Consider the following 27,639-nt stretch of genomic DNA (forward strand, 5'->3'; position numbering starts at 1 on the left):
ACCAGTTCTTCAGGGCTAATATATTTTGCCATTATACCAAGGCAGCTCCAGAGAGAAAGGGGCATTCAGCAAGGCCTACAATTTCAGAAACCCTACTGCCAGCTGTAGAAATTAAAAGTAGAAAGATTTGTCTTTGGAAATAACTGAAAAAAAAGGGAAATAAGAATCAGTGCATTTAAGAGTGTGCAGAGCACAGGACGTATAATCTACAAGATAAATAGACTCTTATCCAACAAAATATCAATTTAAGACTTTTATTCCAGTAGCTTTGTCTACAACAAGTGCTTTTAATCACAGTGGCTTTATCCTTTAAGTAGAAGGCTATGGTATTGCTTCCTGAAGCTCGGGAGCCTGATTTTGCCTCTGCATTATTCTAGTTATTCATAAGCAGGTGCAGGAACAATAGACTGTATTTTCACTGGAACACTATTATAACTTGCTTCGTGATGGGGGGAGGACAATACGTTTCTTTGTACGATGGGTAGGAATGTTATAACACAGTACTTTTTTTTTTTGACATTTTTCCAAGGTTCTGTTGGAAGAAAAAGCAGTCAGTTATACCTTGTAATTCACAGTTTTTATATAAATTGTATATGATATGCCTTGTTTCATGACTGAATTAGAATTATCACCATTTCAGGAGGGCTGTAATGCTTTTTAGCTGGTGGGGAATCTCAATAGAAAATTTTGTAGTAGATGCGCACATGTGTGCATGTATATGCACATACATGCACATACTCATAATATGAGACAGGTTCAAGAGAACAGTGCCATACAAACCAGTTATTCATTATAGATTATTTATTATTAAGATAATACTAACAAGACAAAAAATATTTTCTGGTTACATATTTTGAAAAACAGAATTAAATGCCACACTTTTCAAACTCTGCCTGAGCTGTTACATGCCCCTCTCTGGGAGAGAAAATTTTGACAAGTAACAGCTTGTTCCAGGTTTCCAAGGCTATGGGTTTTTCACTAGCTTTTAAGAATTCTTGTACATTTGAACACCTACGCTGTAGTCTTTAATGGGGATTTTGCTGGCCACCTCCAGGTTCCCTGTGAGGAGCTTTACCATAGCCTGTATCGCTCCTGATTTGTGTAACAGTCTTCTCTCAAACCTCCACTTCATTATGCCACCACTGCATGTCCCTGCTGGGACAGAACAACACAGAAAGACTTCTGCAAGGGCAATAAGGTTCGGTGGGAATGAAGCCCACCACTCCCAGCCACTGATGATAACTTTGACCTGCATTATTTTGGTTTTCACAGTTTCTCTAATTTGCTGTAATGTATCTATTGCTACTACTTGCAAAAGGTTAATGTTCTCAAAGCAGGAGACTGCTTTAAACTTTTAAAAAGCTTACTCCTGGATACAATTGTGCAAGGAAGGATAATATCTAAAATGTTTATGCGGGAGGAAAATCAGATTTTGTACAGCCAAATGTCCTATGGTTGTTATTGCAAAATCAAAACTTGGGAGAAAACAAGTTGCTATTTTCCCCCGTGACGCAATTTAAAAATACTAACAGGTAATTTTAGTAAGATTTTAGCATAGTAAAACTTTCTTCTTAAAATTTAGCATGGAATGGTACAATGTTATAATTATGCAGCAGAGTTGGGACAAAAGGTAAGGCATAAATGTAGATAACTACTAGAACTAAAATGAGTTCATGTGACACAGATTCAGTTAAGTCTACTGCTTCTCTTACTACGTGTATTTATTACATGCCGAATGGTGCTTTGACATTTATTACTGGATGCTCCTTTCTAAAACAGAGAGGTTAATTACAGAAGTGTCACTCTAACCAACTTAAATCGTGTTAGGTTGTCTGTTTCAGTAATGAATCCTCATCCTAAGCAGCAGTGTGGGGTATGACAAACTACACAATTTGTTTTATGTCTCCAAGGCAGAGTATGAGGTTTCACACAGGAATCAGCTGGTTGATTGCCCATATTTCCATTAAACTTTTCAGAGGCTTCAGTGCTGCTCACTGGGAAAAAGAAAAAAGAATGTGTTTTAGAGAAAGCAAGAGTAAATGATGTTCAGCAACAGACTTGATACATCACGACTTTTTCTCTGCAGACATCCAAAGCACACTGTATTTTTGATTATCAGTTTTGATATCAGTTTTGATTATCAGTTAAGTGCATTATAGCATATGAGCCCTCATCTGTGTAAATTGTCCTTATCTGATGGCTTGTAAAAGCTTGCTGTGCTACCACCAGCAAAGCAGAATTTCGAGGAGTCCCTCATCTTCAGCTGTGTTGCTAAGATAGTAATGAACTCCTCTGCATGTTGGACAAATTCCACTAAGCCTTATTTCTACAAATAGTTACTTGATTAACTTTAAGCATGAGGTAAACCAGTTGTGTTTGCTGGGATTACTGATGTAAGTAGCTTCACGGCGATGTGAATTCAGGGCCAGCAGCCGCACACAGAAGGATTGCTGTACTCTGAGAGGAAAGTGGAACAATAGTATATGCTTACACAGAGATGCTAACAGCCTCAGTTCAAGGCTTCCTCTGAGATTTCATCCGTTACTACTACTTCTAGCCCTTCACTGAATAATTAGTATTTTTTTAAAAGTAAACTGGATACTATTTTCTCATATCAAAATTCTTTTCATTTTTTTCCTTTGAATTTTTCAAAATGTATAATTTGTTTTAATGCAAACTGAAAGTTAAGACCTAAGTATATACCCTTAGTATATATTAAATATATACTAAAAAATAATTAGCTCTCTTCTAACTGGAGATGCATTGTGGCGGATGACTTGCAAATCAGAAAAAGTCAGCCTGGCTTTCAGTCCAGCAGCAATCTTGCGGCACTGAGAAGTAAAATGCTTTATAAACATTTCTTTTCTCAACAAGATTGAAACTGAGCTCATGAAGGGACGCTTTTTGTAACCTCATGATGCTATATTCATAAAAAGTCCTTTTTTTCAAGAAAATAACCCAAACAATCTAAGCAGTCATTCTGGGCACCCATTTTCTGGCAAAAAAGAGAGTTATTTCTTTCCCTGATTTTCAATTCGTCTCATAAAAGGGGTCTTATAACAGCTTGCCTTCCCTCCCACCCCCGTTTCAGTTACTATCTCTGCCTTCATTAATGAAACTGGATTATTTGCCGTCCAAATCTGGAACAACAATGCAACAATTTTAGGGCTGCAAAATAGTTATAGGAAAAAAAAAAAAGGAAGCTCTCATAAATTCAGTTCTGTTACTTTCATTATAGCACTGCACTCATGTGTCCCAGGGTGGAGACAATTTCTTGGTAATTTGGTTTGCCACTGTGATACTGTTGGGTGCCCTTGGCTTTCTCCTTGAGCAAAACCAGCTCCTGCAGCTTTTCAGCACGTCCCACTCACAGTCCCACTCACATTCGCTAAACACCTATTCCTCTTCACATCATTATTCCCAGTAAAACACAGTAATTCTATTTGGTAGAGAAACATATCTTACACAAGCATTCTGTAAATTATTTTACACTTTTGGGGTTGTTTGGGTTTGGATTTTTTTGATTATTTTGGAGTGCTAAAACAACATGAAAGAAAGACCCAAGACATTTGGTTGATTTATTAATGAAGTTAATAATATTTACCTTTTATCACAGGAACGTAAAAGGCGTTGTTATTTTATATTGCACTGGAAGATGGAATAAGCAAATATGAACTTGAGAAGAACTCACACAACTTTATTGTTATGTCCTAAGTGTCTTTAGTACATACATTTCCAGGGTACAATGAAAAATAACACTTCCTTCACTCCATTTCCTTTCGCTCTTGTGCTGGTGCTCCAAAAGGTAGTATACAAATTGTTGACCGGGAGCAAAAGTAATCTTGAGAATCCTGACCTGGGAGGTTTATTTGCGTAACTTTCAGCTGTTTCTGTTTTAGTTAATATCTTTTCTACCAATATACATGTTCGTATTTCAGCCAACCTTTTTTTCCCTAAGGTTTCTATCACCATCTTGCAGTCCATTTTGGAAAGCAGAGTCGTGTGGAACACAAAACTTGGACAAAATATTTTATTCTGGAAACTAATGAAGCCAGTTTAGCAATTTAAGCATACCTTAATCCCACTGACTACAACAACTAGTCAACTAGTTAGTCGGGTGCTTTAGGAGGCACACCCTGAGGGACGGGGCCCAATAAGAGCATTGTATTCAATAGTTTTCATTAGCGGAAACTAAAGGTGCAAAGAGATTGCTCTTGCAAAATGTCTTTAACGGGTCAGAAGGTTACAATTTCACTGTGTTTACACTCAGGATGACAAGAGAGGAGTTCACTTAGGTAAGGCAATAATCCAAAAACCCAATATTTATATCATTTAAGTTGATGCCCAAACAACACTGGTTGCGCAGAAGAAAACCAGATTTCTCACAACTCTTGCATCCTAATCCAATTTTCATGGGACTAAAATAATGCCATAAGTAAATACCCAGTGCGACAATCAATATCACAGTGAAGTTTTGCTCCCTTACCTCTAAAAGATGCCAGCAATGATTCCTAAATGTTAAGAAATACTTCAGTTAAGTTCTTTTTACAGTGAACTTGTTGGGGGTGGAAATAGAGATTCACCCTCAGAAAGTACATGCAGGCTTTCCACATGCTGCAATTGCCACAAGCTGAGGAAAAGAGAAAGGTGAATTGCAGGAAGCTCACGCTCGAATTGTACTGTGTACCTTAGGATTCCTTTGCAACATCTTCAGCTGTCATCCCTTCCGTGGAAACTGAAAATGGAGACAAAATACCAGTGAGAAACATTTCTCTTGTTTAGTGTAGTATAACTACAGAACAAAGGAGCTGACTTATTCAACCATGAATAAGACAAATCCTTTGGGCTGAAGGGGAAAGATTTTCAAAGTAATATTAGGGATATGGGCATTTTCCTTTTAACCTTCTTATCTCTAATTTTAATGGAGTTTAGTGCAACTTCTAAACTGCTTTGCAAATCTCCACTGTGATGATTTTTAACACACATTTTATTGTACACCTTCAATAACAATATAAGAAAGGATCATTTATAGCAGCATTGAAGCACTGCAACGTTTATAAATGTCATGTGTTCTGTATTTGTCTTTACAGGAATGTAATCAGGAAAAATCCATCCTCCTAATTAAGTAAGCCTAAAAAAGAAAAGTGTGTCACATCACATGCACCAAAAAGGAGAATTGCCTTTTTTTAATAAACTTTACATCTAACCATTTAGCTAGATATCAGAGCACTGAGCTCAAAGTGCCCGAGTGGTCCAGCTTGGTAATGCCTATTTCTAAAGTATGGCAAATTATTTCAAAATTAAATTCTCTACTCACAAAAGACACTAAGATGCCAAACACAGTCATCATTAGCAGACACATTGTGTCACTTAATGTGTCCTAGATGCTCTTGCAGCTAGTCCAGTGCAAATAGCCATTAGTTTTTTCCAGAAGCAAAGCATTTCAGAGGCAGCTACCCTGTGCACCTTCTGAAGTTTGCCCAGACTCTTCAGCATCGGCGTCCCGGTCCCTTGTGGCTGCATCAGACATCTCTTGAGCTGCTGAGGCTACTCCTTCTTTGACACTGTCTAAGTTTTCCTCATGGGCAGAAGAAACTGCAACATCCAAGCCTTCACCCACAGTTTCTATGAATCAAATTAGAGAGATAATTGTCTTGTCTTTGCTCTCCATTCATCAGCACAAATGAGGGAGAGCACTCCAGGCTCACTACGTGTGAGGTACCTGCTTAACGTACAGACTGGAGTCAAGTAATTGAAGGCAACAAGACCTATTAGGTGATTACATTTTAGCATGCAAATAAAAGTTTGCAAGTGGAAATCCAGGAAAAATAGCAACTAGTGTCTGACTCTTCCTAGCCCTGGGGCAGAAAACTATAAACACTAGCTCTTCCAGTGTCTTTAGCCAGAGGTATATATTCTCTGAAGTGTGCATTCTCATACAAATACCCTCATTTTATTTTCTGGTTTTTGTCAAATTAATGATGTGCAAGATATAAATGTTAACATTTCAATGGAAGTAAGCCTAATCTGATCAACATTGTAAGATACATGATGTATATCTTTCCATATTTTTGAAAAGATATTATGAGCAGTTTTAATGTAGAAATGACCTAACATCAGGCTGAGGGATTAGGCTGTGATCCAGTGTAGCAAGACCGTCAGCCAGCCTTCTTTCAACACTCATTAAGGATGAGGCAATGTATTTGTATAAAAGGTCTGTACTCTGTCTATTTGTCCAACCATTTAGACATGAACACTGCAGGAGGACTGAACACATCAACCAGCAGTTATATTTTAAATGTTACTTGAGTAAAACCTCTCTTACCATATTCTTCTAACCTTTCTGTTAAAAGTCTCAGCATCATCACACATCTTAACTGCTCTGCAGGATAATTTGTACAGGGACTTTGTTGTTACACATTGTGTCCCATACCAAGATACTTGTATATTAAATACAGTTAACTAAACAGCTTCATCAGAAGTGCAATAAATGCAGTAAACAGGAGTGTTGCAGAGCTAGTATCCCATGGTTTTTTTTCAAAAATCAGCTTGCAGACAATTAACTATGGCATATTCTGAACATCAACTATCTAAGTTTATTTAACAGAATGCTGACTGAATTTTGAAGAAACAACAGAAAAATTCAGGAATTGCTACTTTAGTCATTATAGGGAACAGCTACACTAAAAAGTAGTGCATTTAAAATTCAGAACATAATTTATTTTATAGTCAGCATCACAATGCAATGCAACATATTTGCTGTGAGGACTAGCTGCTGGTTTTAAATTTGTAACATCAAACTTTCAGTTCATGTTACAAATACTTTGCTCTCTGGCTTACAGTATTTTTGTCTTCTTAACTTTTATTTAGTGTGATATTTCACTGTTTCAATCTCTTTTGCTTTAATAAAAGCAGATCAGTAAACAAATAAGTGAGCAACATGCATTTTTCTGCTGTTTTATTTTTTAATAAAAATCTCCAGCCTGAAGGGTTCTGCATATCTATCAGAAAGGCAACCTACTGCAACAAAACATGGATTGCTCACAGTTTATCCATCATGGTCTGTGCAGAGTAGTTGCCACTTCCTAAAATGCAAAGGAGCTTGTTGCAATACACATTGCATTTTTTTTTAAACCCTTGTCTGTACATATGAATAATTGTCCCTGGCTAGGGACCACAGAAACCATAGAAAACTCTAGCTAGTACTTCCCTTTTTGAAAAATTCTCAAGTGGCTTTCATGCCTGTTCTTCGAGCACACGCAGGTAGAATTTCATAAGAACAACCTTTCCACTGCCACAACTTATCTGCTCTTTTCAAGAAGAGAAAGCTAGAAATAGCTCATGATGAGGACGCACTTGTTCACCGCGTCAGATGTGGCAGCTTGCACTGGGTCATTGTCCGTTTCATAATGCATTATCTCTAAGAAAAATTCAAACTGGCCTATACAGCTCATTTTGGCACTGTTTTTTGGCCCATTGCAACTGCAGTAAGCTACCTCAATGTCATATGGTGCTTTGAGCAGAGCATCGTAACAATAAGAATTGCTCATTTTGTAACTGTTGCTGTCTTTACAACAGTTCTCTTGAATTTCTTGATTATATATGAAGTCAGAGGTTGCATATCACCTCATTAAAGTTTTATCAGTACATGTATGGAAAACTGTTAAACACTAAACAAGATATGAGCTTCTTAGTATTGCTAGAATTAGCTATCTAGAAAAACAAGAAGCAATATGCCCCTCTGTGTGGTCTTCTATTACATTTCAATTACTGTTCCTGTTTAAAAAGGAAAAGTGTCACACTTGTTCCTCATAGTTAAAGATGCACTAGAGCATATACATCAGGAAGGCTCTCTGCACGGCTTTTGGCTCAAGTAAAAGTTTTGGTTAACTTCATCCAGAAAAAGAATTTGGACACAATTCTGCATCCAGAGTACTGACTGCCTTGTGGTATACGCAATTCATCAAAAATCAATACAAGTGACTGGATTTTGATGAAATTCACACTTTTCTTTGTTTCTTCTCAAGTCCATACCGAACTACCACCACTTTTCAGACCTACCACAGTTCCAGTACCCTGAGCCTATTGTTGTACCTGTCCAGGAATGTGAAAACTATTTTAACATTAATCTGTCATACGATTCTCTGGGTACTTTTGGTGGTTTGTACGCAGCTTGGTCTTGGAACAAATCATCTATACTCTGTTCACAATGTAAATACATTTCTCTGTTCTGGGGACTTCCTTTGATCATAGGCAACACGAGGTTAATGATTACCTGAAACAAGTCAGCCACCTCTTTCAGAATCGTGACTGTGACATTATCTAATGCGAATCTCAAAGAAAGGACTATGTCAGGGTCCATCAAACCTGCCTCCCTATTAACCAGGCAGTAGGACAAGCAGTACAAAGTCCAGGAATTTCTCCTTTTTGCTTCCCTACCTGTTAAACTAAATCCCATTCTGAAAGTCAGTTGAACTTCTAAACAACTCAGTGCATGTATTCCATATTTTTTTCAGTCCTATTTAATCTCTCTTACTCGTTCTATGTAAAATACAGCAGTTACACCCTACTTCATTAGGGAGGTTTTAATCTGTGCCAAGTACAGTGATGGCTCATTTTCTGTAACGTTAGGAAGAATGATTTTACCCTATTTGTTCAAGTTTTTTGAAGTTACTAATAAGCCTGTCATGACATTCTACAGGAATTCACAGATGATATAATTGAAATCACTTTTAACTTTTGTTAATTCAAATTCTAAAAAAAGCTAAGCTTTATTTTTTCAAAATAAATCATAGAGAAGTTAAGCATCTTAACTGATTCCATGTTGTTATCCGAGAGCTGACCACTTTGAAATTCTGAAGTCTTTGTATTCCTTGTGCAGTGATGACTGTGACCCATTTTCTGTCTTTTTGCCAGCTTCTTACAATTTCTGCAGGCTCAGAAACAGAATATAATTGGGCAGTAGCATACTACACTTGCTACCAAACACAACACCAAACCAGTTATGTTATGAAAACACATCTGTTTTGAGCTGCTACTGAGTAAAGGAAATTAATTCTACAGACAAAAGGAAATCAGAGGTTTTTTGGTTGTTTTGTTTTTTCTATAAAATAATTATTTCTGCAGACCTTAAAGACACAATTCTTACTCTTACAAAGGCTACAATTGTAGCATAGACAAAGCAGGACTTTATATTTCTGTGCAGTCACAGCAGAACAGAAGACATTCCAGATGAATTGCATCTCCACATTCTTATGATTTTCATTTGAGTTGTCTGAGTATTGGAGAGGTCAGCATTTTTCCAGCAGAACACAGAAGCACGATAAGCAGGGACTTGCATGACCTCTATAACTGTCAAGAATCTTTGTTCCAGGTAATAATAAAGAGGAGGGAGAGAAGAAAAAAAATAGAATAAAAAAACCAAAAAAGATTGACTTTCAGAATCCAGATCCTACTACTTGGAAAGAACTGGAAAAAGATGCTATAAGTCATCTTTAAAAGCTTTAAAACATTGCAGAGGGGTAATTTACTTGGAATCAGCCTGGAAGTTTGCCTGGGACTCAGAGCTCTAGTCAGAAATTGAATTGACTTATACCGGCAATCATCAACTACTCACTGGGAATAGTAGGCTATAGGGGGGCCATGAAGCAGGCAGATGAAAGGGAGGTATGGAACAAATGTGGGTCCTGATCACAATAAGTGGTTCTGAAATCTGTTGAAGAACTTGATTTTTACAATAATTTTTTTATGAGGTAATGCTTCTGATAGTACTTCTACACAGGTGCTGTTGGCAGGTTTTAGAGTTTAGTGATCATAAAGCTGAATTTACCAAGTTGTGTTTCATACCCAACACCATGTGTGAAAGGTGCTAACAGAGCAATCTGATAATTGTCAACTGTGGACAGATAATTTGAGATTCTCAGAATTCCTAAAGAAAACAATAGTAAATGCAAGATTAGAGAGACCAAAGTAAGGTCAGATGAAACGAGCAGGTTTCATACAGCAACCCGTCAGCATTTCAAGAGATGTGAGAAAACAAGTCGGAAGTGAAAAGTTTTAGTCTTCTGTCCAGCCAAGTCTGGACTATGCTGGGCACAAGATATCTGCCTTTGTTACAGCAAAGAAGTTCCCTCAGTGCTAATTTACATGACAGCTGCAGACCTTAAAGCAGTACTTCAAAAAATCAGCTATATTCACAGGAGGTTTGCATCTTCAAATTTCCACTAAGGTAGCAGATAGTCAACAAATAATTGATAAGAAAACAAATCTTTTACATATAGAAAGGGAATGAATATAAAAAGGAAAGAACCACTTCTCTCCTTCCTCATGCAGATGAGGCACTTTAGCTTATGAAAGAAATACATCTTTCTCTTAATACCTAAAAATAAAGGAAACGGCATCATATACAGCAGCATTAAAATAAGGGGAAGTGATCAAATAATAATAAAAAAAGCTCCTGGAATTCAGAATTTTATCCTACAATTTTTTTTTTGCCACTTTGGCCAGTCAACTCTGTACTGGATCAGAATGCTTTGTTGGGAGAGGTTTTGTGTTGAAACATTTTCTTGTTTTTTAACACCTAGTGATCCAATTTATAGACAGACCAATACAAATGGCCAGGAGGCACAATTATGTAAGCTGGCTTGTTTATTATAATTAACTTGTTTATTATATTTTTATATCTTAGAAAAGTTAAGCTTTCCCCTTTCAATTTTAAAGTCATTTTGTAAGTATATTTTTCTTCAGTACAACACATGAAAAAGAAAAGTGTTCCTGATTTTAAAAGAGAAGTATATGCATTTTTTTCCCTGCTCTGGGAAAGGTAGGAATTTTTTTTTAAACCAAGATGAAAGTTTCATAATAAGACCAAAAAAAAAACCCACCACAGCCTTCTCAGGAGTAGAACCTATGTTGTTTAAGTTAAAAATGAACAAAAAATCTGAATAGGCATGGATTCCCCCTCCCCCCTTTTTTTAGATGTAAAAATATATTTTTCTGAGGTGAATCATTTCACTGAGCGCACCATCTTTCATTTCACAAGCTCTTTTTAAGCAGTCAGCATGAGTCTGGTATCTCTAAATGCAGAACATCATGTTCAATTACTTTTCAAAAAATTCTTTGCAGAAGAATTTGGCTTTATTAAGCTAAAATAATACAAGTTGCCCAGCATAATACAAAAGGCATCTGCCTGGAGCTATATAATGCACATGAACAAAAGCTGGAATACAAAAAAGGCCTTGATATTTTAAGCTATAACACAACCAGTGTCACACAGTAATTCCAAAGGAAAAAAATAATCAAATAATTGTGAAAAAAGATACAATATTTCATTTACAGCTTTTTCAGAAAACTAGAACATGATACTTTTGCTTATATAATCTCCCCAGCCTGAAAAGGTTCTCTCCAGAGAACCTCAGAGAGTCGGGGCGGGGGGAGAGGAGGAAGCTTTTCATAGTTTAAAGAACTGCTAATCAAAAATGACAGTGAAATAGAATCCACTTAAAGAAAGTCGAATTCTGTCATGCTTTAAAATTAATTCAAGAATGTACTTATGGGAGATTGCAGAATAAGAGCACACAAGGTCGGAGCACCTGGTTCCCTTAGATCAAGTTTAGCAGGGAGCAAAACAGTAGAAGTAAAAAACTGTGATTCCCATTCAGACCAATTTAACGTATTACGATTCCATCATACTTTCTTCTTTGAAGGAAAAGGAAGAGAAAAAAGTTCCTTAAAGAACAGTTCTTGTAAAACATGTGGTAATGGTAACAGTAGAGGCCCCCTCCCTGTTTTTCCCCCCCCACTCAGTACATCGGAAGCTGAGATGCCATCATGGCATGGCAGACCTGCACTCAACAACCTCCTCCATTTAGAGAGGCCCAAACCCACATCTCCCACCTCAGTAACAAGAGGGGAAATAATAATCACTGGGTTAGTTTGGGACAAAATATGCAAACCTGTGCATGCTCCCCTATAAAGTCATCAAGTACTTCAGGATTCAGTGATCAGAAGAGAGAGCAAGCTCAGGGTGTAGGATGCAGGTAGTTACCAGGAACAACCCAAGCACTGTCATCCCTCAGGACTACTTCAAACATGCTTTCCCTACTCAGTAGCCTTCTATTCAGTGAACATTTAACATGGTTATCTTACTCCACCCAGGTAATAATTTCTTCGGAAAGGAACAATATTTAACATGTAAATGCTTGGTTTCGAAGAAAAACCTACTTGTTGGTTAAACACAGACCAATGTAGGCATCTCTGACACTGCAAATTTAGCACTCGAGCTTCAGACAGGAAAAGAGAAACCCCCCTGCTCAGGCGTTCTTATGGGCTAAAATTAAGCCTCCAGGCTTAGATGGTGGTTTGCACACCAACTTGTGACTTCTTTAGCCATTTACCTCTTCCTAAATGTTGCAGAGGTGTCTAAATTGGGAGTGCAGGCCTTACCCCAGTAATAGTGCCCCTAAGTGTACTGGAGAGACATTAATAAATATCACACCTATGTTCATTTGTGGCACTGGCTATTGTGTTTTCCTAAAATCCTTCTACTCTCCTCAGTACTTTGGATTTTGTATAGGCTATTGCTCAACCACCAGAAAAAGCACTGGCTTTCATTGCTGCCACTGCTCTTTGTTGCTGTCTCTGTGCAATACAGCAGCACCAATATTTCTGCAGCTACATGCTGAACTGAATCAGAGAACCCACAATTATCTAGAAAAACACTGATTATTTTTCAGTCAGATCAGTTCCTTGACATGGCTCACCGAGGAGCTGCACAAACTTCTGGTGCGGAGGGTGGGAACTCGTGGCTTGGCAACTGCTGAAGCCAACCCTGCTCAAGAAATCGTTTATGGAATGGCACTCTTCAGGAGGCTGCTGCAGAGGCCCAGGTCCAACCATCTGTTGTTGGACAGAAATGTATCCAGTCTCAGCCTTCTCTACTTAATAATAGCTCACTATAGCCTATTAATATCAGGAAAGAATTTTCTGCCTTTGGCATTTCAGCTATTCCTTAAGCTAACCTGAACTAGAGACTTGGAGCCAAAGATCTTTGGGAAACTGAGGAACAGAGAAAGACTCCTAATCATTTCTGCCACTATTAAGATATGCTAGCTTTTTCTTTTTGCAAGCCAACCATAAGTAACACAGATAAAAATAAACATGAAGTCCAGCTGAAAGCCTAAACCACAGGGTTATGAGGCACATTAAAAATAAAATGTTTTTCTAAACAGCAGGAAAGAAGCACCTCCGTTCAAGCAAACATTTCACAGGTTATTCATGCCTAATGTAGGTCACTAGTTCCTAAAAAAGCCTCATTAGTTCATGCTAATGACTAGAAGACTCGCTACGAATGAGCTTATTCTGCAATGGATGATTTAAAAAAAAAAAAAAAGCTTCAGAGAGATGTCTGTAATGATCACAATAAGGCCTATGTACATAGTGCCTCTGTATATAATGTACATAGTATGTTAATCCAGAAGGAAATTACATGAGGTACTGCAAAATATCAAGTACATCATTTTATATTTGTTACAAAGTTGTTATTGTGTTAAAGCATCCAGACTGCAGGCCTCCTAAGTTTCAAAGAAATGAGAAACAATCCACATTGTGTCTTTTCAACAAACATCTATTCATTGATTGGAATAAATCACGAGGAAAACTAGTGCGAGTTAATATAAACACATATATGGAAATGCTCTAATAACTTGATTTATAAAATCCTTCAGAAGTTCTAACAAAATTTTACATTTAAAGATGGGCATTTTCTGTAGCACTTTTCTTATGAAGCAATGCGCTGAGTTTTATTCACTTGGATACTTTTCAAAGGAGCAAAGGTCACCACGTTGTTTTGGGGGAAAAGACATTTCTCTCTGCAATGAGAAACACTGGCCAAAAATTAATATAAAAATTCCATCATTCTTCTTGCATGCACTGCCGCCACAGGAGAACAGAAAGAAGTCACTGTTGCTCTCTCAATACTGCAGTATTATCTCTGTATTAGAGATACTCTCTCAATATCTCTGCTACATTGCGACAGAATCTTTAATATATACAGTATTATTTCTGCATGTTGCATTTTTAAAACTCTTCCAAAGAACACAGGTACTAACTTTTAATGTGAAGTAAACGCTAACAGCTTAGGTTGAGTCAAAGTTGTTGCTCACCAATTAGTTACTATCACTTAAACATAACTCACTTTATGTCATTTCATCAGTTTTAATTTTTTTTAATGTAGTTACTCGTACCCTTGTTCTGCAACAGAAAAATAGAAAGACAGGTGATTTTAATGTAGTTATTCTGTATACCACTTTCCCACACTTATGTTTGTACTCTTCGCTGGGAAGTGCTAGCCTTTCTCCATTTTACTGGATTTTTTTCCTCATATAGTAATAACATCAGTACATGCAAAAGTATCAGTGCATGTTGTAAAATTCTCTTTTCAGATAAGGTGATCAAAACTGAATAGTCTCTCCTATGTACCAGCTTATGTGTTCAGATACTCAAATCTTTTACAGAGGCCTTTTCTAAATTTTGTTCACATTCTTTCTACAAAAATTTTGTTTCTTTACACTATAATGACTCATCTACAAGCTTGGTTTTATGAAGAAAAAGACAGGAGAAAGATAAGAGAACAGTGGCCAACGTATGGCAATCAGGGGGATAGAAAATAAAGAGAGCAGCCAGAGGGACAAATGAAGAAAGTGATATATGTGAAGGAGAAACAGACAACAGTTTCCACAGATACGAATACCTGCCCAGTAAAGCAATATTCATATAATTCAGCTTTCTAGAAGCCTAATTTAGCTAGCTAGAATACTATACTCAGTGAAAAAAAGATTCCTCTAAAAGGAGATTCAGAATAGAAGACCTTTATTATAGTCTGTAATTAGGCATAAATACAGTCAGATGATGTGAATACTTTCCTTCAGTCTACACTTGCCTTGTGTTGCACCAATCTACATCTAGAGATCTGTTTAATGCAATGGCTTTGAATGTATGAAAATGGCAAATACACCTGTTAAGAGAAGCTTCTGATCTATACAGGGAAGGACAAAGGTTTTAAAGGAGGAAAAAAAAAAAAGTATAGTCACTTGCCCAAACTCAAACTGTAAACCGGTGGTATAATCATGAGTAAAAAGGTCTGACCAGCCCCATCTGAGGTTGTAAAGAATTCCAGGTTGAACATGTTTTCCCCCTTCCTGCATCTCACAAAAACAAATATAATTAGAAGAATGCATTTGTTCTACCATGCAACTCAATGCTGAAAGACTGAATAAGTATCAGCAGGTACAGGTAACTGAGGACTTTTCAGCAGTCCTCAAAACACTCCCATTGTGCCAGCATAAATTAGAAAGCATTTGAATACTCACATAGGGTTTAGTAACATACCAAGCACAAATAATATACACTGATCATGTGGGGCGCTTTTGTCTGTTTGGCATCACTGTGCCAGGGTCAGCAAAAGTTCTCTACTGAAAGCAGCAACTCCTGTCCAGTGCAGCCTATATTCTTTTCTCTAGGATGCAGACAACTGGCATTACAATGCCATTCAAAGCTTAACATGGAAAACACTGGCACATTCACACACTAATCCTCCCCAAACCTAGTTACTCAACCTTCCTAAATTCAGTCACGGAAGAAGAGTGTTTGAAATACTAAACTGAGAAGAGTCCACATCATTCAATATTTGCAAAATTAGAAAAGAATCTACACTGTTCAGTGTGCTGCTGCAGAAGTCAGAAGTCTGAGAAAGCAGGGCCTTGGGATAATTGCTTTTGCTGTTCCAGTCGATAATATCAAAACCTCAAGCCTCAATACCAGAGTCGGAGAAAAGTTTGTAACATCAATCCAAAAACTAAAACAATCACTAATGCAAAAACAAGGCCTAATGCAAATAGTATGTTGCCAATCCGTGCATTTCATAGCATCTATTCTATCTCAGGACTAATTAATCTTAATTTATAGTCCACAAACACAGTGTACGCTAAAAAGCAAATAGCATGAAACTTACCAGCATCAGGCAGTGACTAAGAGTCACTTTAGAGGAAGCTAAAACCATGAGAGCAGAGTAACAATACAGCATTTCCCTGGTAGCACCGGTATTTCAAATACCGGTGGAGGATAAGTTATTTAAATTGAGGCAAGGATAAAATTCCAGCCAGGTAAAATTGTAATTAACTTCCTAAAATTGCAACTACCCTGATTAAATATTAAAGTACCTACATCCAGGGTGGGGTTATTTTTTTTTTGAACATGTACATATACACACATATTATTTGTTTATACACACACATATATACACTGAAGCTGGAGATGAATTAGCTCGGTTCCTTACATTTCCAAACGTACTTCAGAAAGCCTTACAGATAAAAAGAAACAATTTTAATTTGCATAATCAAAAGTTTAATGGCAATGATAAGAATACCTGCAGAAGTAGTATCAAGCTACCAACAAAACTACTAGGTTATTTAAATGAGTATCCTTGTCAGAGTAAGCCTCCATTTCCCTTGTCAGTTCTAAAAGAAAATACTTCCCTACCTCAGTAGGTGTACAGACAACTTTTTTCTCTAAATGGAGAGAATACAATAAATGATTAAGCTGGTTAAATACAGAATAGCTGGGTATTTTCAGAATGATTTTAAAGATTATAAAAAAAATTTTTTTAATACAAAAAGCTGTTTACTGCAGGTAAACACTCCGACTAGTATTAATACATAAAGATCATAGACTTTTGATTCAAAATACCATCTTTTATTTTAAGTATTATGTCAATGAAAACCGTACCTTTCACATAGCTTTAAAGCCTGGGATGCTAGCTTAAGTTTGCGTGCATGAGACCACATGCTGCTTGTCAAAAGCTACATGTGATTAAAAGCCATAGCCATATATCAATTCCTTGGAGACTTGAGGAACGAATGCTTCAGGAGTCGTTGTTTTACTGCAGTGTGGACCTAGATTAGACATGCAGATTAATTTTAAGGTGACCTGGTGACATGAGCCTCTGCTGACTTACACCCTCCCATGGCAGGATTCAGGTTACGTGGCAGTTTTAGCACAACTTAGCCCTGGCAGAGGAACCTCACGTGAACTCTTATGAGATTTATGTGGCTCACCCTTGATTTAAGCACAACAGTTAAGAATAATTATTTAAAATAGTCTTCATTAGTGACCTGTGGCAGGAAAGACTAGGTACAACTAGCACAAAAACATGATCTCAGAATCTAGTTATAACATCCCAGCAATGCCGAAGGGAACAGGCAACACTACACTGGTCAGCACATTCCCTTCCATTAGAGTCTAGCGATTACCGAGATGAAGTACAACTTCTGCTGTTTGATGTGAAGTGTTATGCCTAATATGTAACATCCTGATTAGAGGTTGGAAGAAAGATGGCTGAAACAATATGCAAGTGTTTCTCAACAATTTTATCCCTCACAGGTTCACTTCTGCCAACTTTACCACACAGTGAAGAATAGCCTCTGTAGCAAGACTTGTTAGAGGACGTCTGAAAAAGCCCTCAGAATCTGTTTTAAATATCCAAGTAACAGAAGAGTTTCTCCATAGCTATGTTGCCAGGGAAGAAAAGATCTAGGAAATCAGTAACATCTATTCACCACATCCACTTCCAATCAACACCAGCAGTAACTAATAGTTGAAAGGCATGTGTTTACTCGTGAAATACCACTAACTACACAAAGTCACCACATCTGGAATTAGATCCTGAGACTTAGTCCATTTAAGCACAATGTTTCTCAAGAAAGATTCAAGAGCCTTAACTTCCTCATCTTCAAGAGAGTGACAGGAACATTTCTCATATGTGAGATACTACAATATCAAGCAAATAATAAATATCCTTAGATAAGCATTATGAAAGGAACATTCAACCACTTCTTGCTACAAGGAAATGTCCACTTCTTTAAAGGGAAATTTTGCAATTGCTCTGCAGAGTGACAGAGGTAAACACTCCAAGACATTTAAAAACATCTTATATGTCTTTACATATCTGGTTTGTTAACTCTTAACACTTACGGGGCTACTTCCTTCCTCTCTCTCTGTTTTTTTAAGATAACCTGAATATTCTATAGAAATGGAGATTTTTAAAGACTCAGTATTTTTAAACTATTCTCTTGTAAATATCTTTTTTATGTAAACAGTAATAGTCACTACAAATTTTATTCATACTTTTCTATTAGCCGTATTACATTTAACAGGTTGGACCAAATATTTTTTTAAAATACATTATTTATAATTGATTCTTTTGCAGATGAGCACAGGAAGAATTCACACATGAGCTGAAATCCCATTCATATCTAGAACCTTCACAGAAGTCTGTCATTTGAAACACAGCACTATCTCCCAAGTTCATTTGTTAAAAAGCAATTAAGATGCATCAGTTGCTCAATAAAAGGTCACCAAGGAAAAAGAGGAGGAAACAATTCTGAAAGAACAAATGGAACAGTATCTGCTTATAGCTTTCAAGGTGCTATGATAACTATCTAAAGTCTATCAGTCAAAATATTTTAAATCTCAGCATCAAGAAAGTTTGACTTGCATTTAGGAGCTACCCTTTCACACATACGTACACTTGTTTTGTCAAATGAGGTCAAAAATAGGTGTGTAGTAAAAGTTCCACGTTTAAGACAAGCTGAAAATCATACTTGCTAGTCACACTGAAGTCTTCCTTTCCAAAGCCAGAATTACAGTGAAATTTCCCTTTCATCAAGGGCTTGCAACTTTTTTAACTGACGATACCAAATGTAAATGTTACTTCCTATCTGCTGAAAAATTGTAATTGTTTTATGTGCGTACCTTTCAACTTTTGATTGGTTTAGCTAAAGGTAAAAGGATAAGTGATTTGTCTATACTTGCAGTTTAGCAATAAATAAATTTGATTGCTAATAATCAAGTTAAATTATAACCGTATTATTTATGCAACTTATGGATAGTTTTAGCACTTGTATTATTGCGATTTTAAAAAGGTAGGGTAAACCAAAATATTTCAAACAAGGTGACTGCTCAGAATACTTGATATGTAGCCTCTAATTGACCTAAGTATTTAACACTAACTTGATGTTTTATTCAACATTGAAAAAATTAACCTGATATTTCCTTATCACCGAGATCATAGTGACATTTCAGTTGATACGCAAGATTCTACTGATGTTACATTAATAGCACAGCTATACGAGCTACCGTGAAATGTCTTAGGAATAGCAAAATATAGCATTTACATTCCTTAACAGTCTCTTAAGAACCAGATCACTGGAGCAAGTGTATTGTGCTAACTTAGACATAAACATCTTGAAAAAGAGACAAGAATGTGGCAGTAAAATAAGCTTTTCATTCTACTGGTCTTAGACAATAACGCTGGTACCACAGGCAGCACACTTAGAGGCATGGATTGAATGAACTTCCTTGAAAGTTATTGTTACCTTACACTCACAATATGTCAAGGTAACACCTAAATTAGTTTTCACTGCAGGACAAACTCCCTTGGGAATGCTGATGTTTGCTCTCAACATTCTGTAGCAAGAAGCAGTGCTTTAAGAACTCACAACACACAGACACAAACTGCATTCATAAAATAACCTTGCACTGTAGCAGCTTCTGAATTAGCAGCAGCTTCCAAGTTAGCAGCAGCTTCCTGCTGTGCTCCCTCCACAGTAGCAGGTACATCTGCAGCTGGTAAGCCACTCTCCCCTCCAGTTTCTGAGGATACCCCAGAACTCTCATCCTGCGCTGCAGGTCCAGCAGCAGTTACTGTATCAGTCTCTTCTGTGGCTGTCTCTGCTTCAGTGATTTCAGCTGTCTCCTCTTCATCACCTTTTAAGGATTTATTTAATACAATAAAGAAAGCGTAAAGTGCGTGCATGCAACATAAACTCACCAACTGCTTTTTACCATCATCATTTCAATTAAAAATGAAAAGCTAAGCTTTGGGGTCAGGAACAAAGGCAAGAAATCAAGAGTTAATCTGCCCATCTCACTCGTCTAATGTAGCACCAAAAGAGATGTTTACAAGATCAGGAAACCATATTCTTAATAACTGAGCTTCACAACTGCTTTACTGTAATAACAGAAATAGTGTTGCATAAAGCAAGTGACTGTAAGATGGGGGTGGGGGAGCAACAGGGACCATGTCAAGTGTGTCTCCAAACCTCCTTTACTGAAAGGGTCAGCAACAACACACATGGATTTCGTGGGAACAGGATTCCTGCCCTGTTTGCACTCAGCAGTGAGATTATCACATGTGGAGTAAGATATTTGCCACCATACTTTAAAGCTTTTATGTAACTCATCATCAGTCAGGTTCACAGCTTAAGTGCACTGTAGTGTATGGCGTGACTTCAGTTCATGCAGGTAATACATAAGCTCTTTTCAAAATGGCTAACTCGGCTGGTGATAACTACACAACGCAGAGCCCAACACACAGTTAGTTTCTTGGATGGGTTTTGTGCCTCCTCTTAGCTCTAGGTTGCCCTATTCACCTTGCTTGCTTAGGGCTAGATTGAGTGCACTGTGATCACACTTCTGACTGCAGTGCAGACATCCAGTAAGAGCCACATAGGAGACCCATACTGAAATTAGATGCATAAATAAGAAAATAAATGGTAAGTTTTAAACAGCCAGAGTTAGTTTTACTGGAATTATGACCACTTATGATTGATCATTTTCTTTTTGCAAATCCCAGCTTTCTCTTGAAGAACTGTCTACCTTGCTGTGGGTAAGACTCTGTAGAATCTGAAAAAGCTTTTACAAGCATGCATTACTTCAAACTCAGCTGAGACAAATCATTAAAAACTAACAGCACAAAGCAAGAGAGAAGACATGCACAAACACCATGCAAACATGCACTAAAACCAAGTTAACAAGAGGAGGTAATATAGCAAGTGTTCATTGTGAGTAGACCCAACTCACCAGGTGAAAAACAGAACTGGAAATAAAGTTTGAATATAGTTGCAAACTAAGCAAGAACAGAAAAAGGGGGAAAAAGGAGGTTAAAGAGACATAGTCAGAATTTATTTTATCCTTCTAGATCTGTTTAAGAACTGATCATTTTACTTGTTGGTTTTCTTATGCCAGTTCATGGCTATCTTTTCGTATATTTAAATTTAAATACAAGTTTACTCATTGATCAGGAATAAAGAAAAAACCACATTATATTAAGCAACCTGACCATGTCCCTTTAAGAGAAAGCTATCTTTCAAAAAACTAAACTGATTACACAAAGAACAGACTAATAGCCAAGCTCAACATTCAATACATTTTATTGGACAGTCAAATATAGAGTGCATTCATTCAGAACAGCCAGCTTCTCAATCTCAAAATTGCCTTCCACAGAGCAGATTCAGTAGTAGCTCAATATGGTTTGGCCTTGCAAACACAGATATTTCTTTTAAAGTCTCACAAGTACGGAGTTTTACAATAGAAGGCATAAAGTCATCCCAAGGTAGGCTGCAAGGTACACGTGAACGACTGTCCTTTGTATTTAACTTCCTCAGGTTTGGAAAGAGATTTCCCTTGTATTTTAGTCTGGAAAGTGTAAAAGCAAAGTAATGATTAGAAAGATTGAATCAGCTTCACAAAGTTAAAAAGAAAAATCACTGCTAAAAAAGGAGATCAGGAATAAGTTTAAAGGAGAGACATGAGAATGAAAGACAGTATCTGTACCGTTTGCCAAATAAGCAAGTAAAATATTCTGCAAGGCAAACATTTTACAGTTCAAATGATGTCCCAGGTTTCCTACTGCTATTTCTAGTCAGGCTTCTTCCAGGGGCTTCTAAAAATCCATTCCTACATTTGAGAGTAGCTTTCCATTAAGAAGAGCTACAGAAAATCTGCTCTTACATCTTTTTTTAAACCATCTCATCTTTTTAAATACTATTTCAACCTACTAATAAAGAAGCAAACCTGGAATAGCATTTGATTATTTCTCTTGTTTGGACTGCCTTGTTTGCTACATGCTTTTTTCTTTTTTTTAAACAAACATTTTGATTTTGGACTCAAGTGGAGAATTTTCTCAGAATGAGGAACTGATGAGAGAATAGGGGCAAACACTGTTGAATCTTGAAATCCATTCAGATGAGTCTCCCTCTCATCAGCTGCTCCCCAACTGTAAGTATAAGTTCTTCCAGCTAGAAAGTTTTCTCCACCTTACCACTAGACATGCAGCAAATACGCCACAAATGTGCTGTTTGACATGCTGCTTTTCTATCCACCATTTCATACTGTTACTAACACTATGTTTAATAGCTTATTTTGAAATTTGATTTTATGTGATGTTAAAAATGCTAGATTACTTTGGGAACAGGAGTTTTATCTCTTATCAGAGACGCTTGTGTGAAAAAAAGTATAAGAACTAACTGGATCTAAAGAATGTGAGGAGAAAGAAACTGCAGTGGCACTTCTGGGAAAAGCAATATAGTAAGTGTGCGACAAGATACACACAAAAATATGATTATGCAAGGAGTGTGGGGGGGAAAAGAAGGAGAGGAAGACAGATGTTAAGGCTTTTCAGAAAGCATGTAGAGGATTCCATAGGAAAAATAGGAGCAGAAACCTCTTTTGGGAGCACAGAGTTGGTAATGACAAAGGATTAAAAAAGAAAATCCATAGAAAAAGGTATGTTAAAGCTGATTCAACAGTAGATTTGTATTGTTGTTTGGAATTAGCTCGAACATCCAGTTAGAAATGTTCAACCTAAAGTTTTGTCAGGAGTCTAATACTGAATAATATTTCTAATACTAGAAGTATCCTAGACTTCTTACTATCCATAATAAGGGAGGCAGCACTCATTTGCCATTAATTGTGACATTTCTGCAAGCAAGTTATTAAGTTGCACAAGGCATCAAATTATGGTATGTCTGGAGAGTACCTGAAGTCACAATGAAATAATTTACAGAGCCTTGCGTAGTCTTAACCCAGTCACATGCAATATAGGTATAGCTTTCAGGGTGTAAACAGTGCTGCTGACTTTGCTAATATCCCACTCAAACATTTTGGTAGGCTAGGGTTAAAATTCTCCGTACCTTGTAGTAGTGAACGCTAAGAAAAAAGTGGAATATAATAATATGATTTTGTGTGTCCTAGAAGATCTGTCTACTCCTTTTACAGCTACTGAGTTCTTCTGAGTATGCTTTAGTAGCCATCATTTCTTCTCTGAACAGCTGAACTCTAGGAATGCTTATCTGCCTTGGTTCCAATAAAGGTTTGGGGGGCAGGGGGTGGGGGGAGCAAGGGCATGACAGGTTGTGTTTTCATCATTTATGAAGGGGAAACAGCATACTGCATCAAAGGATGCCTAAATTTTCAGAAGTCCTGCTCAGATTTTTTGTTTCAGGGACAAGGAAGGATGGCAATTAAAACCTGGTCAAACTATTGGCAACCAGAGAGGAAATTTAAAACTTGCATTGTTTTCAGCTAATAAAGAGAAGAGAAATAAAGGTATTTTGCCATTTTAAACTTCAGTATCTTTAATTTTTAAAGCTTTAAAACTAAAGCATACATTGTGTAACTTCATTCAAGAAGACTAACAACTTCAAAAATTAATTTTAGAGGCAGAAAATCTAAAGCATATTCTCATACTGAAGAGGAATTTTAAAAACACAGCACTTTCTATTCAAATGTATTCTTTGTGTGCACGCAAATACATTAAATCAATTAAATAAATACGGAACAGCTTCAAGTGCTATGGCTTCAGTTCTAAACAGAAATTTTTTTTTTTAAATAAGAACTAGAGAGAGAGAGAGATCCTTACCACACCATTTTTAATTGCTTTTCATAGCAAGACCATGCTTGCTAAACTTCTATCTTTTAGATTAAGTTCTTTGTAACACTAATTGAGGTAGACACAAACAACATTCCATCACAAGTATGTGATCTAACTTGGTCTAATTATTTAAGCAAGAAGTAGTAAGGAAGGAATTGTCATACATTTAGACGGTGTCTGCTTATTAGACAACAATATTGTAACATAAAAATGACAAAGCCAAAGCTATGGAACTAGAAATGGGTTTTATTTTACAATATTTTAAAGAAATATTTTTTTTTCCTACTTCAACATACTGTGATTGAACAAATGCATTCCCTGATGACATGTGGCCTGGAGCCAAACTGTTGGCTGAGAGAAAGATATAATCTGCCCCCACAAACAAACTAAAGGACAAAACTGATTTTGACAGCATTATGCTTTTAGTCAAGTTTCATTAAGCTTTTGGTCATCAAATGCTAATGCCCAATATACAATTAATGTTTCACATATTAACTCTTTTCATCCAAAGAGACTCCTGTAGGTTGATCACAAGCCAGATTCACTGCCTCAACATTAAATTCCTCTCCAAAATCTGTTCTAATAGAACACTGTACAATCTTTACTCACAGTCAAGGACAGGGATGACACTTTTAAGGCCTGATCAGCTAAGGTAGAAGCCGGCTCCAAATCCATATGTACCCGGGGGGAAAAAAAGATAAAAGAGCTCAACTCACCCTTGTGCGACAAATGTTCACTTTTCCGCCCCTCAGATCTCTCATGCAGAATATTCACATGTTCAATATACTTGCTGCGGGATGAACTGACTGTTCTGTAGGCCTGAAAGGAAATGACGTATCTAAACTTACTGCTACATCCCTACAGCTACTAGTTACATGAAGGGGAGAAGGAAAAAAACAAAACACACACACTTTGAATAAGTGCCATTGCCTGTCTTGAAAGACATGAAATCAATACAAACAAGACTAAAATAAAATTGTTATACTAAAGTGTTTTTAAACATTTCATATTTCTCCATTGTTAGTGAGTAAAATACAAGATAATGTGCAGCTTTCACAAAACACTGAAGTGTTTTGGGAATGGAACAGAATATTTAAAAAGATAAGTAAGGACAAGTTATTTTTAAAAGGTAAGGTAATAAAAAAAGCAACAGCAGTAGAATTTATTATTCTTTTAGATATGCAATCACACAACTCTACCTTAAGAACATTTTGAACAAGTAGAAGCTACTTATCGTTTAAGAGGATTATTTTGTGGGAGAGGAAAACACGTATCTCTTTGGGATGTGCTAGTCACTATCTGAAATCATGGAGGGAAAGGAAACTACAAAATGGAGGCTTTAGGGATGTGAAGCACAAAGTCTGATATATTTAGATGTGAGGAAGAAAGTGATTAAAGAAAAATTGGAAAAAACACAGATGCTTGCAGAATTTAAACATGCTTTCCTAATAACTAATATTCTTATATTTTTCTTTGTGCCCCAGTCAAAGGGATTCACATTCTTCCCCTTCTGGGTTCAGATACAGCTTCACGTGTCTTACCTACTTTGATATGGTCTTAATGTTTGCAGCTGACAAGAAAAGGCAAAGGGTTGGAGGTAGAAGCCTTACTCCATCTTTAGATACACTCATTTCACAGTCTTAAGTATGTTTTCCACTGAAAATTACAACAGCCCTATACATCAGTGTAACAGTAAAATAGATAAGCAACAGGCATTCAGTTTCACTAGTTCTTTTAACCTATTTTTGACTTCTTATAGTTTTGTAGTTTAGATTGTATATTATTATATGCTATGTCATCTACATTACATTGATGCAATTTATACCTTGACTGTATTCTTTAGCATAGAACACACTTTAAATCAAGTCAACTCAGAGAGCACAAACAGATCCACTTCCAAACACTTACATAATATAAACCACCAAAAGCAGCAACACCAGCAAGGAGATAGTAAATCATGTTCTCTCCAGAAGAGCCAGGAACACTTCCAGATGACATCTGCCGAAGAGGTGCTACAAAAATCATTGATATTAAGGAAAAGTTCTGCTAAAATACGATCACAAAACAGAATTACAAGATCTAAGCTATATTTCTTTCTTTCTATGGGGAGAGATGATTTAAATATAAAGCTGAAGCAAAACTGGAAGGTACAGTTTATCATGGCGTTTTGCACAACTGAGTATGACAAGGCGTGGTGCCTAACTAAATGAGATAAAAGGCTGAGGTTGCCCAAAGAATTAAAGATTTTCTGTGAGCTACACTGCCTGCCTGTCAGCTTCCAAGTATTGGATTTAGTCTGCATAGACATGTCCTACCTAAGGACACATAAAAGTACCTGTCCTATGCAATCCTGCTGCAGTCAAGGTCATCAAAAGTAACAGATCCCTTTCAATTTAGCAGCAGAGCACTTTAAGAGAAAAAGCATTTCCCTTTCAATTCACATTCCTTCATTCCCAAATAGACTGCTGACCTTTACATACCTGCTAAAATCCATAACCTCAAGTACTGGCCAACAGGGCAGGCAGGCAGGCAGGCAGGCAGGATTATACAATTTTATCACCAATTGAATACTTATTTCACTATGATGGCAGTATTTGCTGCTTATTTTTGTTCAGCATTTCTGTGATTTTGATGCTTGCAAAAGCCTTGGAATTCTACTGTACATCTCAAAAAATGACCTATGAATAATAAATATATGTAATTCTGTTCATCACCAAAGCTTTCAGCTGAATTTCATAGCTTCATCCTAGATGAGCAGCACAGATAAGAAATATCTCATGGAAGGGGCTCTCATAAAACATAAAATGGCTCCGACCATTGCAATCAGTAGCTGCAAAAATAGTCTCAAACTATCACTATCATGTGCCAGGTTACATTCAGCATCATCTGTCTCATGACGTACTTTTCAGACTCTTCTTCGATGTTCAGGCATCCTAATGGATTTTCTAACATTTATACATACAATGCTGTAGTGTTTTCTCATCGATAATTTCCTATTAAAGGTTGTTCAGTATAGGTACGACAGTGCTCAGTGAGCTCAAAACCACCCAGCACGGCCGGAAGGTTTTCGCTACTGGTTACACAATTCGTGATGCGGCAAAAAGCCATGGTCGCAACACACCCCGCTGATCCACGCCGTCTTCCCCAGAAAGACGCAGCGCGATGAGACTACAGAGAAAACCGCTGTATTGATTTTCCACCTTTATTTTTTTCCCCGGGAGTAGAAGAGATGAAGACGATGAGCTCCCTAGTTTCGGGGCGGGGGGATTTACATCCGTAATTATTACGAGAATCTATTTTCACCGAAAGGGAGGGGAAGGGCACGACCTGGCCTGAGCCGCTTCTCCGAAGAGCGAGGCGCAGCGCTGGCAGAGAACAGCCCCTTCCCGCGGAGGTGCCGGTTCACCGCAGGAATGGGGCTAAGGCTGAAAGGCAGCCGGCCAGCCGCCGCCTAACGCCGACGGAGCTGACCGGCGACACGTACCCAGCCGAGCCGCCGCGCGCCCCGCAGCCCCCAACGGCCGCTGCCAACGGCCCCCGCGCCAACGGCCGCGGCGCGCGCCAGCCGCACCTGCCGCCCCGCCGCGCGCCCGGGGGCGGGGCTGCCGCTGCCCCCGCCGCCGCCGACCTTCGCGCGCCCCGCGGCTCCCGCCGCTGGCCTCCACCTACCCCGCTGCTTCAGGCGGCTCGCGGCGGAGGGAGCCCTGCTCAGGCGAGCGGCCAGCGCCTGCGAGGCGGCGCGGCAGAGGTACATAGCGGCAGCGGCGGGACGCTCCGGAGCGGCGCAGCACGGTGCCCACGGGCTGCCGGCAGTGCAGGGCTGCAGACGCCGCGCAAGACACCGATGCCCCCGCCGGGGGGCCGGGCCGAGC

General features: G+C 37.9%; 1 protein-coding gene across 4 annotated transcripts; it reads right to left on the reverse strand.

Annotated features, from left to right (window-relative positions):
* Positions 1–240: 240 nt before the first annotated feature.
* Positions 241–27,639, reverse strand: MGARP (mitochondria localized glutamic acid rich protein). Of its 4 annotated transcripts, none has more exons than XM_026106149.2 (8): positions 27,437–27,639; positions 25,676–25,779; positions 24,484–24,586; positions 19,588–19,821; positions 5,467–5,625; positions 4,688–4,735; positions 3,605–3,648; positions 241–1,994 (listed from the first exon to the last, which is right to left on the reverse strand). In XM_026106149.2, exons 1-6 carry the CDS (start codon positions 27,519–27,521, stop codon positions 4,689–4,691), a joined length of 732 nt encoding a protein of 243 aa, XP_025961934.1. In that variant the 5' UTR covers positions 27,522–27,639; the 3' UTR covers positions 241–1,994; positions 3,605–3,648; position 4,688. The 4 variants fall into 4 exon arrangements, with proteins under 4 accessions (XP_025961934.1, XP_025961932.1, XP_064366793.1 ...); XM_026106147.2 differs by having other exon boundaries at positions 5,458–5,625; XM_064510723.1 differs by lacking the exon at positions 3,605–3,648.

This window comes from Dromaius novaehollandiae, chromosome 4 (genome assembly GCF_036370855.1).
Source record: "Dromaius novaehollandiae isolate bDroNov1 chromosome 4, bDroNov1.hap1, whole genome shotgun sequence".
Taxonomy (NCBI): Eukaryota; Metazoa; Chordata; class Aves; order Casuariiformes; family Dromaiidae; genus Dromaius; species Dromaius novaehollandiae.

Excerpts from the sequence above, each read along its gene's own strand:
- MGARP (XM_026106148.2), bottom strand. The coding sequence starts at position 27,521 with ATGTACCTCTGCCGCGCCGCCTCGCAGGCGCTGGCCGCTCGCCTGAGC. Across the intron at positions 19,822-24,483 it reads TGAACATTTGTCGCACAAGG|GTGATGAAGAGGAGACAGCT; the intron begins GTGAGTTGAGCT and ends AATCCTTAAAAG. Across the intron at positions 4,736-5,457 it reads AACTTCAGAAGGTGCACAGG|TTTCCACGGAAGGGATGACA; the intron begins GTAGCTGCCTCT and ends CTCCATTTTCAG.